This window comes from Thunnus albacares, chromosome 8 (assembly GCF_914725855.1).
Source record: "Thunnus albacares chromosome 8, fThuAlb1.1, whole genome shotgun sequence".
NCBI classification, from domain to species: Eukaryota; Metazoa; Chordata; class Actinopteri; order Scombriformes; family Scombridae; genus Thunnus; species Thunnus albacares.
Genome location: NC_058113.1, coordinates 21,649,280 through 21,664,283, shown reverse-complemented (window position 1 = coordinate 21,664,283; position 15,004 = coordinate 21,649,280). Strand labels below are relative to the sequence as shown.

General features: G+C 39.8%; 3 protein-coding genes across 5 annotated transcripts; 1 reads left to right on the top strand and 2 right to left on the bottom strand.

The window, feature by feature from the left end:
• Positions 1–1,298: 1,298 nt before the first annotated feature.
• LOC122988024 lies at positions 1,299–6,076 on the bottom strand. Its single transcript, XM_044360137.1, has 3 exons — positions 4,289–6,076; positions 3,068–3,841; positions 1,299–2,218 (listed from the first exon to the last, which is right to left on the bottom strand). Exons 1-3 carry the CDS (start codon positions 4,601–4,603, stop codon positions 1,703–1,705), a joined length of 1,605 nt encoding a protein of 534 aa, XP_044216072.1. The 5' UTR covers positions 4,604–6,076; the 3' UTR covers positions 1,299–1,702.
• A 431-nt stretch (positions 6,077–6,507) lies between these two features.
• ino80e (INO80 complex subunit E) lies at positions 6,508–10,197 on the bottom strand. Of its 2 annotated transcripts, none has more exons than XM_044360226.1 (8): positions 10,126–10,197; positions 9,728–9,810; positions 9,563–9,633; positions 9,434–9,486; positions 8,703–8,784; positions 7,867–7,987; positions 7,440–7,538; positions 6,508–7,031 (listed from the first exon to the last, which is right to left on the bottom strand). In XM_044360226.1, the coding sequence occupies exons 1-8, from the start codon at positions 10,151–10,153 to the stop codon at positions 6,825–6,827; spliced, it is 744 nt and encodes a 247-aa protein (XP_044216161.1). In that variant the 5' UTR covers positions 10,154–10,197; the 3' UTR covers positions 6,508–6,824. The 2 variants fall into 2 exon arrangements, with proteins under 2 accessions (XP_044216161.1, XP_044216162.1); XM_044360227.1 differs by lacking the exon at positions 10,126–10,197 and adding an exon at positions 9,898–10,096.
• Positions 10,198–11,574: 1,377 nt separating this feature from the next.
• Positions 11,575–14,688, top strand: si:ch73-54f23.4 (zinc-binding protein A33). 2 transcript variants are annotated; one of them, XM_044360189.1, is made up of 7 exons: positions 11,575–11,681; positions 11,897–11,970; positions 12,176–12,271; positions 12,510–12,743; positions 13,528–13,550; positions 13,771–13,886; positions 13,962–14,688. In XM_044360189.1, the coding sequence occupies exons 2-7, from the start codon at positions 11,905–11,907 to the stop codon at positions 14,513–14,515; spliced, it is 1,089 nt and encodes a 362-aa protein (XP_044216124.1). In that variant the 5' UTR covers positions 11,575–11,681; positions 11,897–11,904; the 3' UTR covers positions 14,516–14,688. The 2 variants fall into 2 exon arrangements, with proteins under 2 accessions (XP_044216124.1, XP_044216123.1); XM_044360188.1 differs by lacking the exon at positions 11,575–11,681 and having other exon boundaries at positions 11,771–11,970.
• Positions 14,689–15,004: the final 316 nt, after the last annotated feature.

The following is a 15,004-nucleotide window of genomic DNA, read 5'->3' as shown; positions in this document are numbered from 1 at the left end:
GTCATGCCAAACATTTGGCCCATCCCACATGGAATTACAGGACACCACTATTTTACAAAACATGCATCTTCTGCTAATACATATACAGAAGCATGTGGGAAAAGAAAAGAAACACAAACAAAATGAAACAATACTGTTCACAGAAAAGAAATGTAACATATCCATAGATTATCTCAATAAAGGACTTTTTTCCCCTCTTCTCTCAGGCTTTCTCCAAGTCACTGGCTCAAAAATTAAACTCATTTTCTATATCATTTAGACAGCACATTAGAAAAATACTCTCTTCTTCTAGATTAACAAAAGTTTCAACAATCAGTGGTAAAATACCAGATCTCAGCTGGGCACATAGAGATCTTAGCTTTTTAGGCAAATTAGATACAATATTATTCTCAGGACCATATTCAGTTTTTTATCATTGTAAATATATGTTTTGGTTTAGTCCATATATGTGTAGCAATGTGTCCTATCTCATAAGATGATCAAATGTTTTGCATATAAAATCTTAATCTTCAAAGTAACTAGTAACTATTGCTGTCAGATAAATGTAGTGGAATAAAAAAGTATAATTCACTCGGAAATTCAGTAGAGCAGAAGTTGAAAGTAGCAGAAAATGGAAATACTCAGGAAAAGTACTGCAAGTACCTCAAAGTTATGTGCAGCTGTTATGTATGTTTACACAGTGTAAACATACACCACAGTGTAAACATACTCATTTACAAGTGAAAATCCTGCATTCAGTGTTTTACTGAAATAAAATGACAGAAGTATTATCATCAAAATACTTAGAGTATCAAACATAAAGGTACTCATGGCCTCTTTCAGAGTATTACATTATAGGATTATTATTGATGCATTGATGCATAAGCAGCAATGCCATGGCTGGTCAAGGGTGAGTTAATTTTGGCTGCTATTTATATAGTTGTTTAATATATAACAATACATAACTCATAAACTTCTCACATGTTTTGTCTGTGAAATCTTAATCAGCAAAGTAACTAGTTACTATATCTGTCAGATAAATGTAGTGAAGTGTGATATATTTCCCTCTGAACTGTAGTGGAGGAAAAGAAGAAAGAAAAATCAAAAAACTGACATACTTAAGTAAAGTGCATGTTCAGTGCTATCTATTACCCATGTTTTGTATTCCTATTTTAAGTTTGGATAGTTGATACATATAAATATGATGTAGATATTGTTATCATTATATTATTGTGTGTTACCATGAGCATTGACATAACATAACAGAACAAATAGCCTTGTTGGGAGGGAAACATTATACATAGAAGGAAACTGTAAAATAAGCGATCATTCTCTTTTATTCAACTGTACATGTAAGCAAACATTTATCATAACAATTAAAGTATTATACAAGAGTAGTCTTGAATAATTACATCCAAATGCCTTGTGCACAGTGCAGTGTTTTCTAAATCACAGTTGTGTCAGCTATCCCAGCTCTCAGATACAGCAGATTATGTGGCCAAAGTGAAGTGTTAGACCTATAAGAAATCTGTAACTCACTAAATTTGATTTAAAACATGTGGCGATCCTTCTAAAATAAAAAAGGCATATGGAATGGCATCACATTCAAATAGCTTGCCCCCTTTTCACACATTCATGTGCTAAAGAAATTTCCAAACCAAAACTGGAGAAAACATTTGACAGTGTTTGTTCCTGATCGTTGTCATCTGGAGTCTGGATTCTTTCACTCTGACTCCTGCCCAAAAGCCTCTCTCACCGCACCAGTGACCATATCCACCATCCCCATTATTAAACCCCCTCCCAGCCTAAACACATTGCCCACCCCATTTCCACTTCTCCATGCCAGCGTCCCCAACCCTCCACCTACAGCTTTTGCCTGACCCCCCACCTCTGTCACCACTGTGCCTACATAACCCTCGCTCTGCTCCCACAGCCGCCCTCCAAAGAACTTGGTCACACACCAGGCATTATCCAGCGAGTCAACAAATATCCCCACTGTGTCCTCTGCCAGTGTCCCCATGCCAGTGACCCCAGTTTGGCAGCTGTTCAGAAGAGCCTCCAGGATGGAGGAGGAGCAGTAGTAGACACTGAAGAAGCAGGCCTCCCCGATACCCAGCAGCATTTCTACAGCTGAACCCGTCCAGGAAAACAGGTCAGAGGTCAAGAGGTGGAACAGGGAGTAGGTATCTCCAGGCAGGGCAGAGAGAACTCCGAGGTCTTCTTGAAGAACATAGCTCACCTGAATCAAGATAAAGACAAACACATACCTTTTTGAAATGAGGTAAAAAAGTGTGAATGATGAGGTGACAAATACCTGAGTGAATGTAGTAAACCCATAGTTAACACTGGCCAGACCTCATTCCTGTCTGGGAGGAGTAGAGTGGAATGAAGAGATTTATTAAAGGACTCAATGACACACTGAAATACAATTGTTTCTCTGCAAACTGGCTATATCACTCTATATAATCAGACATCTCAATGTTTTATGTTATGGGCTCTTGTTGCATTTTTAATTGCTTTGAATGGAGTCCTTGTTATTGTTGGATTTCTGAGGTTTTCTGGTTTTCTGTATGCAAACTTGTTGAACTTTTCCCCTGTTATTTTTATACATATTGTAATCAATTATTACAGAGACTGTAAGTAATGATTATTTTTAATTAATCTGCTGATTATTTTCTCTATTTATTGATTAATCATTTAGTTAGCGAAATGTTAAAAATGGCATTTACAATTTCTTTTTACACATGAAGCTCAGTTTACACGTCATGATGAGTAAGTACTACTCAGCCTGCGATTACATGTAGTAATGTCTTCTGTGGTTCTGGAGGAGCTTTCTAAAGTCTGAAAACCCTGATGATGTCTATCTCAGCTTGAGCTTGGAAACTAAAAATGTATTGAACTGAAATGAGAAGTGAAGGATCCAATATTTTTTGGAGCTTAACCCATAACAGAGACTAAAAATCAGGACATCCCAGCCTCTGCTGCTTTGATTGTGACCTTTCTATTTCTAAATCTGTCGCTCCCTCAACCAGTATGAAAGTGTACTACTAAATTGCTGATGTATAAATGGTTCAGTCACATGTTTCACCTGTCCAGGTAACTGTGTAATTGTGGAGAACACAAGCCGCAGTGGAGCTGTAAGGATGGACAGGATGGTGGAGAGGATGTAGATCACAGTGCTGCTGGATTTTGTGTCTTCCTCCACGGCATCATCATCATCGCTGCTCTCTGATTTCACTGCATGTGCGGAAGTTTCCCGTGTCACATCAGCAACATCAGCTTCGTCTGGCTGAGCATCAAGAGTAGCCACCCGCTTCTCTCCGCTTTCCTTGAGGTCTTTATTTGAATCTTGGCCAGTAGTATCTAAACCATCCCCTTCTCTTTCAGTGTCTTGATCAGTAGTATCTGAATCCAGCTTTTCTATATTTCCAGGGTTCCCCTCACTGTTAAGACCCACTGTCATTCCAACAGTCTCCCCATCTGCTCCTCCACAGCCTTCAGAGAACAGCTCTGTCACTCCTAGCATCTCCTCCAGCTCCTTCACGCTCACTTCCCTCACGCCTTCCCCTGTCTCTCTGATTAACCCCACACTAACGCCACCCTTCCCCTCCGGGACAGCGCAGCACACTGCAGACCACAGCGGCTTCATCTGACACTCCTCATCTCCATCCTCTTCCGTCCCGAATCCTCCCGCCCCAATCAGGATGTAGAGATCGCCCCCTAAAATGCTGCATTGGGGAGTGATGCCTGACTGGACCAGTGATGTGACTGTTGAGTCCCAGTGTTGAAGAGGGGAGTCTGTGGGCGAAACCTTGCCTCCTCTGAGAAGAGCTGGCACTATAATGTTTTCCTCTTCCTCTGTCTGGAAGAAAAAATAACACAACTGTTAAGATATGAGGGTACTATGAAAGTATACTCTAGCTATACCCAACTTCAGTTAATATCTTCACATATGAATCAATACATTTTATTTAACTAGGCATTATCAAATGTTAAGAAGTTCTTTGGTTCATGTCAAATGTTTCTGTACTACACATAATGAAAGCAACATGTAAAAAACATACTTAACAGCATTGTTTAGCAGGAGTGTTTGAAGCTGAGTGGTTACATTTTGATAAAGGTCATTTCTTCTGCTGGTCATTTACATGTCTGTTTTTATTTTATCTATTTTTCTAATTACCAGAGTTGACTGTTTACTATGTTTACAGCTTGCATGCTGGATCACAAATCTGTGATGCTATGCTGTATGTCTTTTTCAACTGCCATAATTCAAAAGTAGATAGTAACAACATGATAGATGTGTCCTTACCACAAGCCCTTCCCCCTCCAGTCCCTCTCTCTCTGTCCATCCATGGCTGAGATGGAAGGCAGAGTAGACAGCTGTGTCACAGGTTGGTCTGTGCAGAGTGGCAAACGCCTGTCCCCCAGGCAGTCTGTGACAGAGTGGGTGCAGCAGCGGCCCTGCAGAGGCTCCCCGAGGAGGCGTCTGTCTGTAGAAGCAGTGGCTACAGAGGGTGAAGCCTGGTTCTGAGTTGTCCTCAGCTGTAAGAGACAGGCATGGGCCCAGCACAGCCAGCAGCCAGACAGCCGCAGCAGCTGCACTGACAGCAGCGGGACACAGCATGGTGGTGGTGAGCTCAGCAAATCCCCCCTCTCTCTGTCTCACACACACATACAGAACGAGAGGGAGAGGCTTATAAATTATCCAGTGGTTTCCGTATATAGATGGAAAAAGATAAGGTGGCCAAGGTTGGCAAGCTCTGCTAATGGCTTGTTGTTTTTCCTCACTCGCTTCTTTTTCTCTCCTCCAGTTTGTCTCCAACCATGTCTGTCTTCTTTTAATGTCAGCTGTTCTCTGAGAGAGTGACTCTGTGTTGCAAGCACAATCTTGCTTACTCCTTCATTTCCCTTTTCCCTGACAACCTCTCCCCCTCTGACAGTTCCACCCTCTTTGACTCTCCCTCAGGCTGCACCTCTACTTCACCCCTCCCTCTTATCCTCTCTATGGTTACACCTCCAACTACCATTGCTGTTAGGTACACAAACCAAGCCCACACCCATTAAAATCTGTCAATTACCTGTATGTCCACATTCCCAAACAATGGTCTCTCTACATGGGTTAGTCACTTGATTGATACTCTCTTGTTGTCCATTTTTTCTTGGTAAAACACATTCCTGATAGTGTTGACTGTATCAAGTCAAAAGCTTCTTTGAAATCCTTCCAAATCAAGCAAGACTTCTCACATTAAACTCAAGTGTAAAATTCATATGTGAGCAACTGAGTTCTAAATTTAACAAGTTCCCTTTATGAAATCCTCATTAAAGCTTAATCCTGACAGTGTCACAGTCGAGGGTCATTGTCTCACCCAGGGTGCAGTGGATCTTGAAATCTAACTTTCCGGACAAAACAAGCTCCCTTTCATGGCTTGCAGATTGCAGCTTGCCTTCATAGAAATTAGAAACAAGCCTGTTGAGACATGATGTAGGCACAGAGGGTTTTTTGACAAAATCATTATGTAGCAAATAAGCAACGTAATGTCATAACCTAGTACTATGCATGTGTAAGAGAAAACATTCAAATATCTTGCTCTCATTTTGACAGCTAGAAGAGGTGGAGTCCAGTCAGGCTGCCTTCATGTTGCTTAAGAGTTATGGCCAGCGTGAGTCAAATGTACCTCTGGGCTTCTGTCGAGAGTGGTATCAAAATTCCCTTTGCAGAGGTCAAGCAAGCAAACAAAATGTGCAAATAAAAAACATGTACCAACTTTACACAAGCTTCTCTTGATCATAGTTTTAGAATAGTGAATGTTTGCACACACCCTGCATACAATGAAGTCTTAACAAAGACTGTCATCCATGACTGACTCTCACTCTGGAATGAGAGTTTTAAGGTGTGATGTTTTGGGTGGGGCATCAAGCCATACTATCAGATGTGTTTGACACTTTCACTGCTGTTTGGATGTCTAAAATAACACATATTCTTAGACTAACATACAACTCTTATCACATGTTTTAGGTTAAATGGCTTCTGTAGTATGTTGTTAGCAGAATCTTTGAATGAAACCCGAAATGCCATTTTATTTAAAAACTAAAACCTTTAGTCAATTGAAATAACATTTTAATCTGACATGCACAATTGGATAGGTGCAAAAACAATATATTTCCATAATATGTGGAAGCTTTGATTTTTGACAATTTTTTAAAGAAAAAAAAAAAAAGCATATCAACAAAGTTTAAGTACAATTGGCAAAAGAGGTCAAATTAGTCTGTAACAAACAAAGAAGACTTAACATTTGAAACCTCCAAATATCTATATCACACTAAAACAAGTTCATTGGATTACAGTTAGTTTAAGATACCATGTCAGGGATGGTGGTTAGACAATACAAAGCAAAAAACAAAGAAAAAATCTCCAGGAAAAACACACCTAGTTGTAGTCACAGTTTGTGCACAGTTTAAACAAAACGATGATCAGCAGGCAGCTTGGAACGGTGTTTGAAATAAAGTATCCAATCCTCACAGCGGCAGTGGAGCTTTTTTTTTTTTTTTTTTTAAAAAGCTTACAAACTATAACTTTGTCACAGATTTTTTCCTTAACACAATATTTGAATACCACATTTCTCTGGGAGATTGTTTTGACAGTGATACTGCAGTTTAGCAAAAGTCCACCAGGGGGAGCTTTGCTACTCTTCTCAAATTGAGGACTGGGCTGTTCAACACACAACACATTCAGTCAGGCGGTCAGGCTGTGTTTCATTCTTTCTCTCCCACACACACACACACACGCACAAATGTACAGCCCCTCCATCCTCTCTGTATAAATACATCTAAACACACACTCATGCTCACTCGTTAGGGATATCAATGACTAGTTCAGCCTCGTCTCCCTCCCCTCTGTCTTCATCTCCTCTGTCGCTGTCTCCGTCGCTTTCCCCCTCCTCCTCAGCAGCGTCTCCACTAAGCATCTGTCTGGGAACCCAGCTGAAGGGGCCGCTGGCTCCCGGAGGGGCCGCAGGGGCTGATGGGTAATTAGCCGTCATTGGTGCAACAACCTGAGGGGAGGTCAGGATGACGCGAAAATGTTAGGAATGACAGAGAGAGAGGGATGGAGATATGATGCAAGAACGAGGGGTATGGATGGATGGCTGCATCACAGATGTACACAGTAAATCAGGACAAAGCATGTGACATGTACATAAACTAAAGGATGTACTGACCAGAAGGTTGCATCAGTACAGTGCTGAACTGAAAACAGCTTAGGGGGACTGAATTTTTTACAACAACACTGTGCTGAAATGTCATTATTACATGTTACATTAAGTAAAGATCAGGAAAAACACTGATCAGAAACTCTAATACGTGACATCCTGTGCCATATACTGTAAACAGCACATTTCTACACAGGACGTGTTCCATTATATTCTTTAAAAACATCTTATTTTCCCCTTTTCCTCTCTCACCTTCCCCGTAGTCTCTTTCTTGTTTTTTGGCGTCTTTGTTTTTCTCTCTTTCTTCATTCGTTCAGCTGGGGGAGCCAAATACTCTGGTGGGAAGGGCATCTGCCCAACACACACGCAGGCCCCAGTTTGTCAAATGACCACACGAACACACATGCACACAACATAAGCAGTTTACAAGACATACACAAAAAAACCACAAAAAACATACACAGAAGAATGAACAATGCAAGGACAGTGAAGCCAATATAAACGTCAAACAAAAAAACAAAAGGAAGAGATAAAACAGACTTATGAATAAGATGATAAAACAATCAAATTATAGAAATAATGCCAAATCAAAACAGTTTGCTGATGAGGAGATGACAGTGGAGGCAATGTTACTGTTGCTGGATGTACTAAGATATAAGAAAGAGAGGTGGAAACTCACAGTGTTGAGGTAGGGCCCTGAGCCTGATGACTGTAGGGGATTTACACCTGGACGGGACAGCAGGGAGAGATGAGGGGATGATGATGATGAAGGAAGACACGCCCCAGGACTACTCCTTCGCCTGAAAAAACAAACAAAAAAAAAAAGAAAAACTGAGACAAACTCGAGAGTGCATCGGGTATAACAGCAAGAGAATTCAGTGCTCAAAATGTTGTGCTGTCATCTCTGGCACATTTGGTTCAGGTTTAAATTATTAAAGTATGTCCAGGCATCCTTTTCTTTTCTGCCTTCTGTCCTCACTAAGCCAGCGTTTTACTATCTCAAAAAACTGAGCTTGAGCTATTTGAAAATAGTAACAAGCTTTAATTATCTCTAAATTACTTCTATCATCTTGAGGCTCAAATCCCGAACAGGTACTATTTATCTCCTTATGAGATGGGTGACAATTATACTTTCCTTTCACACACTAATAACTCAAGAGTCAAATACAAAAAATGACTTGTACTTTTAAACCTTTAACATCTATATCCATCAAACCATATTTTTAAGGTTTCAGTTGTACGCTCTCCCAGGCAGTGTGCCTACTTTATTTTTAAGGCAGGGCTTACTTTTTGAAATGGCCACAATGGAAAGAAAAGAGTCTAATCAATCATATATAACATGCACATATTCGTGTAACTTTCCATAGTGCAGGCAGTTTGTCAAAGTTCAAAATACTGCTAGCATCCTGTGGGCAGAACAGTAGGCAGTAAAACTTATGAAATTAGCAGAAATTGATGAGATAACACAATTAGTGGCTCTAATCTCTAAGTTTTCGTTTAAAATTCCCAACTTACTTCTTTGCTCCATCTCGTTCTCTTTCCCTCTCCCTGGGACCTTCTCCTTCACTGTTTTCTGAAGAAACAGTTGCATCTGAATCTGAAACAGAGGACAAGAAATCATGATCCTACAATGCAGTACATTGCTGACACAACTTTCCCTCACATATTGTTGTTCAAATCAAATGTGACCCGTTTTTGTTTTTTTTTTCATTTGAGAGCAGTAAAACCACCCTAAACACCCCTCTTGTAGCCAGAAATGTTATGACTTTTCCCAAAGTGAACCAGAATATACAAAAATTGATATATTTCAACTTTTTGTATTTCTGTGTATCTGATACAAAGTTTTGTACAGAGAGGATGTTGCAGGTTAAATTTGACCCGTATTTATTCAAAAATGTTGCATTCTTCACATTCAATAAAATTAATTAAAATAATTACAGCTGTTTTAGGTAACAGTCTGAAATTGTTAATTTATTTGGGGAAGAGGTGTCTGGGCTTTTGCATCAAGGCCTCTCAGCTCTGGAAAGGCTTTTATTTAATTGTTACCACACAGTTTTATTTCCAACATGTCTCATCTATTTTATTACTACTGTTGTTTTATTGTAAATCTTATACTAGGGGTATTTTATCTAATTCTTATTTTAATTGTCTGATTTTACTGCTTAATTGCAGAACTTAAATGTTTTGACCATGTAAAGCACTTTGTAATTTTGATTGATAATGATGATGATGATGATGATTATCACCTGAGGAGTCTTCATCTACCCGCTCATATTGTAGCAGCCGGTCCAGAAGGAAGCTAGAAAACAAATGAATGAATGCGTTATTCAGCACACTTACAATATGATTTTAGTTATATTTGCATGCACCCTCACCTTTTATCTCTAGAGACTTTGAGAAGTTTCCTCTGAGCTCTTCTGAGCTCCTCCTGAAAGCATTCCTGCTCCTGAAACCAAATTCCAAATCAGTATCGACGAAGAGACATTTGTAAACACCAAAAACTGGCGGTTCACTCCCCAAATCAAGAATACGTTACTCACGTAAACAAGAAATTTTAATTTTCGTTTGAGATTTTTGTATTTCCGCTTGTAATCGACTTCGACGTCCGCTTGGCCATTCATTTCTGTAATACAACAAAGAAATGATCAAACGGTGAAGTCTACAGTCTGATAAACGTTGCAGTTATGCGTCTATAATGAAGGCAACTAACGTTAGTTTTCATAACACAGCGTGTCTAAAGAAACATTACTAACTACACTGTGTGATAAACACTGTACGGTATGCTAAGCTAGCTGGAAACGTTAGTTAAGTTCGCTAAGTTACTAAAGCTACAGAGCTGCTGGTGTCACCGACTGCAGTTAATATACACAACGTCTGCTTTTAAATATAAAAACATGATTTCAATCAAATGCAAAGCTCTTTAGATCCGTTAAAATACCTCTTGCTTGAGTCTGTCTGTGCGACATGCTCTTGTTTACTTTCGTGACGTCGTTTTCATGCGACGAATGGGCGGGGCCTCGATTTTATTTACATATTTACTTATATAAATATATAACTATATATTTATTTTTTAAATTATACATACGTATATATTTATATAAATATATTACTATATATTAAAAAATTATATATATATATAAATATAAGGGATAGAAATAGAGTTTAATACACACAAAATCAAAATTTATAACGTCGTAAAGTTTCGTATCTGTCTTTTTTGTCTAATTAAATATGAATTTACAGCCTTTAGAATACTTACAATCACTATTGTTATTTAAATATATGTATATATACATATTTTCCTCATATTTTGTATTTGTTTGTGCTTTGTCATCTTGGAGCAGCGGTATCTAAATCTTTGTAATGTTTGTTATATGTCAGTATGTCAATATAAAAACTAATTAACATTAGGTGTTATTATGATAAGAAAAAAAAGGATTTGGACATGAACGATCCTTGAATTTTTCTTCCCTTAAAAAACATCCAAATTGAATAAAAACTAGAATGAATGAGAATTCATCAAGTTAATAATGAATAGCCAACATTGATTTATGCTTTGATTCTCAGTCAGGGATCACTGCGCATGCTTTCATGACTTCATGCAGCGTGCCTTTGTGTTTTATTGTGTCATCCTGTTGGTGTCCCCTCCACCTGCCGCATACTGTAGTGCAGCGAGTTTGCTGCTCAACCTTAGCTCAGCACAGTCACTTGCCAGGACCCAGCAACATGAATTATAGATGAGGAACATTTGCAGAGATGAGTAATGCTGCTTCAGTACCCATACCCTTCATGTACCCATAGCCAGACCCCCCTGTGTTGCTATGTGTGTGCGGGGGTAATGGGCAGAGAAGGAGACAGAGAGAGACAGACAAAGACAGAGGTAGAGATATAAAGTTTAGAAAAGTGGACAGATACAAACTACACCCAGGTTTTGTTTTGGGTTTTTTTAAAAAAGAGAGGCATATGTGGTTGGGCAATGGGATGCAGATATGTAGGCGTACTCCTGGAAGGAAAGAAAGCAGAAATGCTGACTGTACATTTAGAGACAGTGCCCATCTCTCAGACAATGAAACCTAGCAGGGCACAGATAGCCAAACAGCATCCTTAAATGCAACTAGCTCTGTAATATCTCCCACACCCCCAGACATTAGTAAGAGACACCTTGCAAAAATAAACATGTCTCCCTTTCAGGCAAAACAACTGTTAATATGAAAGACAATATCTCCCCACCACCAGATTCCTCCTTTGTTTCCAAAGACACTGGCAGACAGAAATAGACTCCTCTGTGTCTGCTGCCATAAATCGCTGCTGCCAAGCACGGAGCCAGCCAGCAAACCCTCCTGGCAGCTACAGTCATCTGCCCCCACAACCCCACCCCCCTCGCCCTCCCTTTTCCTCTCCTACTTTTAATGGCTCCATATACTTTCAAGTCAGGCAGTGGACACTGATCTGTGCTTGTCAATACGTTTTCGGTTGTTAATATTCTGCTTGGATGTATGTCCTTGTTGCTCTATTAGTCTGACCGTTGTCTGACTGTTGTTTTCATCGTGATGGCATGTGTGTGTGTGTGTGGTTTTTTTTACCCCTCTCCCCCTTTGTGTTGTTGTGTGTTATGTCCTCCGATTTGTCCCTCCCTCTTATTTCCTCCATCACATTTATTGCACTTTCTCAACAGCCTTCTCGATTCCTGTTTTTTTTTCTATTTTCAGAATCTGGAATGTACCAAAACCACACCAAAGACACCAACAACAACTGCAATAAAAGCCTTCTCTCTGATTTTAAGGTAAGTTTCATGTTTTATGGTTTTCACCTGCTGCTGTATATTTATAACAACTGAGACGGGATACAACATGACTGTACTTGTTTTTAATTGTTCGTATTTCATAGGTAAAAGAAACCCAGTTTGTAGGATATTAATTCAGAAAGATTTCTGTTCCATATGTATTTTTTCCACAATTCTCTGTGTGCCCTCTGTGTATGTGTTACAGGACAAGCTTATCAAGGCTATTAAAAGAATCAAGCACGAGGTAGATGAGTGCAGAGAAGCAGAAAGAGAGACGTACGTAGAGTCAGTGGAAATAGAGGTACTGTTGCTGCATTATTAATCCTTATCTTTTTCAAAAATACACTCTTTTCATACACAGTGATTCCAGTTGAACACAAACTAAATGTAAATGTATTTATGTAATTATTCATAATAATTATACTGAAGCCAGTTAAGAAAATGATTATCCATATTATCATACACACACACACACACACACACATTTGATCTCATGTGCTGAAGTGATAATTGTCTGTTTCTTTCCTTTGGTCTTTCAGGGCAGGTTTGATGGCCTGGAACGAGAAATCAGAGCCGAATTTCAGAACCTCCATCGTTTCCTGGACGAGGAGGAGTATAAAGACCTAGAACGACTGAGGAGGGAGAGACAGAAACAAGTGAAGCAGCTGAAGGAAAGAGAGAAGAAAATAGCAGAGCAAGGGAAAAACCTGGAGAGAGCAATCACAGTGCTCAATGGCAAACTGGCTGAGGAGGACAGTCCTAAACTGCTCAAAGTGAGGAAGTGTTTTCTCTGAAAAAGAAGAAATTGACATACAGATATTACATCTGATTATTACTGGAGTTTGGCTTATTATTGGCTTGAATATAATACAACTATTTCAAAGCTGGGGTGTGGCGATGATGTCGATTTGGACTAAGGGTGAGCTAATGTGTGAGTGGGGAGAGAGGAGGAGGTGGAGAATAGTTTGGACTCTTTCCATGACACAGTCTGGAAAATTCTTTGAGTAGCAGCAGAGCAGCAACATGTGCATTTGTCCTGAGTCATTGTAAGCTTTCCCCTGTGCCTGGACTAAACTTTACATACCCTACTTTTAATTTGTGAACATTACTGTCTATAATTGTTCGTTGTATTTGGACTTAGTTGAGCTTATGACCTCTCACAAACAATGTCTGCAAGTTTACCTCATAGGGACCAAAGTCAAGAGCTGCCTGATAGCTGTTCTGTGCTTCGTCTTTGGCAGTTATTTGATCAATTATAGACATTGATTGGCTAAACAGTTGACTTGCCTGCTTGTGCGAGTCAAAATCAATTTCTCATTTAAAAGTGAAAAGACAAAAGGCAGTCAATGCATTAGTCAGCAGATAGGAATAGAATGCATAAAGCAGTCTGGCTGAGACAACAGCTTCTATCTGGAGTCCAAACAAAGCAGCTCTTTATATCAATGAATGAATGAATGTTTTACTAGTTTCACAAGTCATTTTAAAGTCGCGTATACTATTTTTAAATTCTGAAAACGAATTACTACAAAGTTTCATTAACTGTTTCTCTCATTGCAGGAAATTCAAGATCTTGTAAAAAGGCAGGTTTTTGCAATGCTTGTTTTTACCAAACTAACTGTTTGTTTTTGTGTTTTTTTCACTGTTTTCCCCACAACTCATTAATCTTGTGTTATACATACTTTACATTCCTCATTTCTGCACATCAATCCATCTCCATAATCGTCACTGTGGTGTGTCTACCAGGTTGGCATTTTATCATCCATCATTCAGTCCTCCCCTCTTCCCATTTTGTCCGAGCAGGTCTCAGGTCAGCTTCGTCCCTCCACCAGAGGTGGACACAGAGGTGCGCTCTGGCCAGTTTGTGGGGCCCATCCAGTACAGAATATGGAAGCACATGAAGAGCTGTCTTTACCCAAGTATGTTTATATATGTCATTTTTATATAACACATGTAAAACAACAAGACTGACTGTACTTAATGTCTGCCTACAGATATTACATTAATGACCTTTGACCCTGAGACAGCCCACCCTAATCTGTCTCTGTGCCAGTCCCGCACTTCAGTGTGGTTTGAGGAGGATAAAGACATAAATGATTGCGAGGTCAACCCAAGACGGTTCCACTACTATTACTGTGTGTTTGGCAATCAGGGTTTCACCACAGGGCGACACTACTGGGAGGTCGAGGTGGGCCATAAGACAGCGTGGAAGGTGGGTGTGGCACGAGAGGATGTCTCAAGAGGGGAGATGATGAAAACGGGCACTTCCAGTGGCCTTTGGACCCTTGCCCTAAAGGGCGGGGCCATCCTGGCCTGCACCGACCCAAAACCCACCAAGGTCAAAGTGTCTGTCCGTCCTGTTCGCATTGGAGTGTTTTTAGACTGTGAAGAGGAGGAGGTTTCTTTCTACAATGCTGTTACCATGGCACCAATCTACACATTCACCATGGGAACAGTCCCGGCTCCGCTGTTCCCCTTCTATAACCCATGTGACACGGATGACGGAAAGAACACAGCAGCAATTAAAATCTTTTGCCCTTCGATATGATAAGGGACTGTTTTAACCCGCTTGAACATTGATGGTCAATAGAGCAGGTTCACTTTGCTCATTCTATATTAGTGGAGTTACTATTGTATTAGGTATTTAATGCTGATAGAGTGTTGTAAACAAAGAAATTCCACATATATATTATGACATTAAACATGGCTGTTACTGGAACCAAAAATTATTGTGTATTTTTTGTGTCCACCTTTTATTATGATTACCTGAGCGCTCTTGAGACTGAGCATAATAAATGTGGTGAAATGGGAGGATTCAAATAAATCATGTAGTAGTATTAGTAAACATATGAAGAATACAAAGCATGAGGTTGTAATTTGCAGCCAGCTTGGTGTTTCAGGGACCATAGCAGGTGTTAACAGCATTATGACGTTACCTTTGGCCTGTTTATAAATGTCTGCTCTGCTATGACATGTCCTGTCGAGGTTATGGAAGCTCAAAACAACGGCAGTGGGATTAGTGGGACCCGGGGCCTGA

What these genes read in the sequence shown, in the direction of transcription:
- LOC122988024 (XM_044360137.1), bottom strand. Translation starts at nt 4,603, where the DNA reads ATGCTGTGTCCCGCTGCTGTCAGTGCAGCTGCTGCGGCTGTCTGGCTG. An exon ending in TGGAGGGGGAAGGGCTTGTG is followed by an intron (nt 3,842 to 4,288) that starts GTAAGGACACAT and finishes TTTTTCTTCCAG; the next exon opens with ACAGAGGAAGAGGAAAACAT. An exon ending in TTACACAGTTACCTGGACAG is followed by an intron (nt 2,219 to 3,067) that starts GTGAAACATGTG and finishes ATCTTGATTCAG; the next exon opens with GTGAGCTATGTTCTTCAAGA.
- ino80e (XM_044360226.1), bottom strand. Translation starts at nt 10,153, where the DNA reads ATGTCGCACAGACAGACTCAAGCAAGAG. An exon ending in AAAGTCTCTAGAGATAAAAG is followed by an intron (nt 9,487 to 9,562) that starts GTGAGGGTGCAT and finishes TTTGTTTTCTAG; the next exon opens with CTTCCTTCTGGACCGGCTGC. An exon ending in GAACGAGATGGAGCAAAGAA is followed by an intron (nt 7,988 to 8,702) that starts GTAAGTTGGGAA and finishes TTGTTTTTTCAG; the next exon opens with GCGAAGGAGTAGTCCTGGGG.
- si:ch73-54f23.4 (XM_044360188.1), top strand. Translation starts at nt 11,800, where the DNA reads ATGTCCTCCGATTTGTCCCTCCCTCTTATTTCCTCCATCACATTTATT. An exon ending in TAGAGTCAGTGGAAATAGAG is followed by an intron (nt 12,272 to 12,509) that starts GTACTGTTGCTG and finishes TTGGTCTTTCAG; the next exon opens with GGCAGGTTTGATGGCCTGGA. An exon ending in ACAGTCCTAAACTGCTCAAA is followed by an intron (nt 12,744 to 13,527) that starts GTGAGGAAGTGT and finishes CTCTCATTGCAG; the next exon opens with GAAATTCAAGATCTTGTAAA.